General features: G+C 34.9%; 1 protein-coding gene across 1 annotated transcript; it reads right to left on the reverse strand.

Moving 5' to 3' along the window:
• Positions 1-1929: 1929 nt before the first annotated feature.
• Positions 1930-2499, reverse strand: LOC147806998 (general transcription factor II-I repeat domain-containing protein 2A-like). The gene has a single exon (XM_087168736.1). It carries the CDS (start codon positions 2497-2499, stop codon positions 1930-1932), a length of 570 nt encoding a protein of 189 aa, XP_087024862.1.
• Positions 2500-2790: the final 291 nt, after the last annotated feature.

Genomic DNA, 2790 nt, shown 5'->3' on the forward strand with positions numbered 1-2790 from the left:
ATTTTATTAAGTAAAGAAATGACAAAAATTCAAGATAAGTACTGATGTGAAGGTATATTAGACAGCTTTATTTGTGGAGTTGTTGTTTAATTTAGACAATAAACAATGTCACTATTATTAATATTAATATCACTATTTCTGTTTTCATGTTTCTTGTATTTAATATGGAGGGATCTGAAGATACTAAACCAAATTTTTTAGTCTCTCTTTTAAACTTATTATTTCTTCCTCAACAACAATAAAATATGTCTCTTTTGGTACTCGCAATATTTAGTTCATGAGTCATAAATCCTTACTTGATTGTTAGTGATCTTCACTATTTTTAGTTGCAGAAGAGCTGCGGGAACATTTAAAGCAACCAAGCTTTCCAGCCTCGCTATTTTCGCCTTTAAGGCTCCTTTTTTCCAATTTAAGACAATTAAGTTATTCATATCGGTGGTTTCTGCATCAGAATTGACCAAAAATGATCTAGAGACAAGTAGACTGTAATTAAAAAATAATGTTTTTTTTTTACAATTAAACAAAATGGGAATAAATCGCTCTTAACTGCGCTGGAATGTTTTTTTTTTTTTTTTTATTTATTTATTTTTTTTTTTTTTATTTAATGGCTGGCATTTGGGACATTGACCCATTGGCCACCGGAATGCCAGAGCTGCTACTCTCTTCACGTTACCCAGTAGGCACCTGTGGCACAGCCACGGCGGTAGAGCAGCGTCGCCCACTTCACGCAACAACAAACTCGTTTATAGGGCCGGTCACATTCACAAGGGGCTCAGAGAGAGAGAAAGAAACATCCATGCCCTGAGCAGGATTCGAACCCGCGACCATCGGCTCCGCAGTCAGGCACGCTAACCACTCGGCCATCCGGTCGGCGGGCTGGAATATATTATTAAACTTAAGACGCCTTTTCCGCTCCCGACTAAACTCGACTTTAAATGGAGTAGAGACGGGGAGAGAAATTTTATATATGCTTTTAATTCTCTTCACATTAATTTTCACAAATAGACTGATGATGTATATTTACTCTATTCGGCAGCATTTTCGATGCATGTAAAATACAAGGCCGTCACCCACTCACAATTTCAAATATAAAGTGTGAGGTATTTTAAACTCTCTGTTAATTTTTTTCTGACAAAATTATTCCAATTCTGAAATTATCAGTTTATGATAGGTAGTAAAATGGTATACAGTTGTCTGTTTCGAAATTTTTGATAAGTTTCTTTTTATTTATGCAATTGACGTTAAAAGAATTTTTTGGCGTCATCCAAATCGGTTCGTACCATTTTAAACAGTAATAAAATTGGATTTTAAGAAATCTAAACTGAGAAACGTGGAATCCTAAAATACTTACACACAAAACCACAAATCGCTTCATTTTATTACTTTAAACGTTTGAAGAAAAATCTATAGACGTTCCAAAATTTATCAACAGCTATTTCTCCCAATATTATGAAAGGTCATAATACACTGAAGAGCCAAAAAAAACTGGTATACCTGCCTAATATCGTGTAGGGTACCCGCGAGTACGCAGAAGCGCCGCAACACGACGTGGCATGGATTCGATCAATGTGTGAAGTAGTGCTGGAGATAATTGACACCATGAATAGCGACACCATGCGATTTGTGGTTTTGACACCATGGTATAGTTCAGTGATTATCAAACTTATTTCTTTTACCGCCCCCTTTAAAAATCAATTATTTTTCAGCGCCCCCCATTTTTTATGCACCCTTAAAACTTAAAAACCACAATTTCATTACTTTAATTAATTTAGTTATACATATTAGTCGGTTCTGATGTTTAAACTTACATTCTAAACTATAAATTTTTACCAGTGAGAGCAAATAAAACCCAACTTTATAATATTAATAATATATTTTAATCAAATTAAAAGAAACAATATAAATATGTAATCAGTTTTCGTTTTTATACTAATCTAATGAGATGGATGAATTTGATGATATAAGTTTGTTGATATCAGGTTCGATTTTTCCCAAAAACAGTCGTAAGTCGCCGCGTTTGGTTTGCAGCGTTGTCACAGCGCTAAATCCACGTTCACACAAATATGACGATGGGAATGTTATCAAAAATCGTTCAACGATAGACCACAATCCAGGGTACAACTGCGGAATTGACTTTTGTTGGTAGCCATTTTTGTATTTGATTTTAATTTCCTCGTTCGTGGTGAGTTCTATAAGTTCTTCTTCCAACTGGGGTGATATTGCTATGTTGACATTTGAAAAAGGATCTAACACCCAGTCTGGTATTTCCAATTTCAAAATGTCCTGGAATCTTTCAATGAAATCACTGTGAAGATTCCTCAAATGTTGGCAGTAGACGAGCAATTCGTCGTTCTTGCAAGATACTGATAAATTGGGAAAATTATGGAACTCACGTCTGCCAATATTCTTTTTGTGTAAGAGCAGCTTGGCTACGATAGCAGCGACGACATTTTTTGTTTTTATTAAGTTCAAGTCATCGCCTTGAAGTTGGAGATTCATATCATTAAGCAGTGTATAAAGGTCTGACAGGTATGCGATATCATTCTTTGATGTGATGAGGTTTTCACACAATTCTGTGTCTTTGTTTTCCAAGAACTCTATGACAGAGTCAAACAGATTGTAAAAACGAGTCAGACAATTTCCTTTTGATAGCCAACGCACTTCTGTGTGAAAGATCAATCTGTTGAAATCTTCATCATTATCAACACAAAGCTGATTAAATAATCTGTCATTTAAAGAGTTATTTCGGATTTTACTGACTGCTCTGATGACATGTTACAATGATTGAAA

Source organism: Parasteatoda tepidariorum, chromosome 7 (assembly GCF_982258835.1).
Source record: "Parasteatoda tepidariorum strain Cologne lab strain chromosome 7, Ptep-v5.0, whole genome shotgun sequence".
Taxonomy (NCBI): domain Eukaryota; kingdom Metazoa; phylum Arthropoda; class Arachnida; order Araneae; family Theridiidae; genus Parasteatoda; species Parasteatoda tepidariorum.

What these genes read in the sequence shown, in the direction of transcription:
- LOC147806998 (XM_087168736.1), bottom strand. Translation starts at nt 2,499, where the DNA reads ATGAATCTCCAACTTCAAGGCGATGACTTGAACTTAATAAAAACAAAA.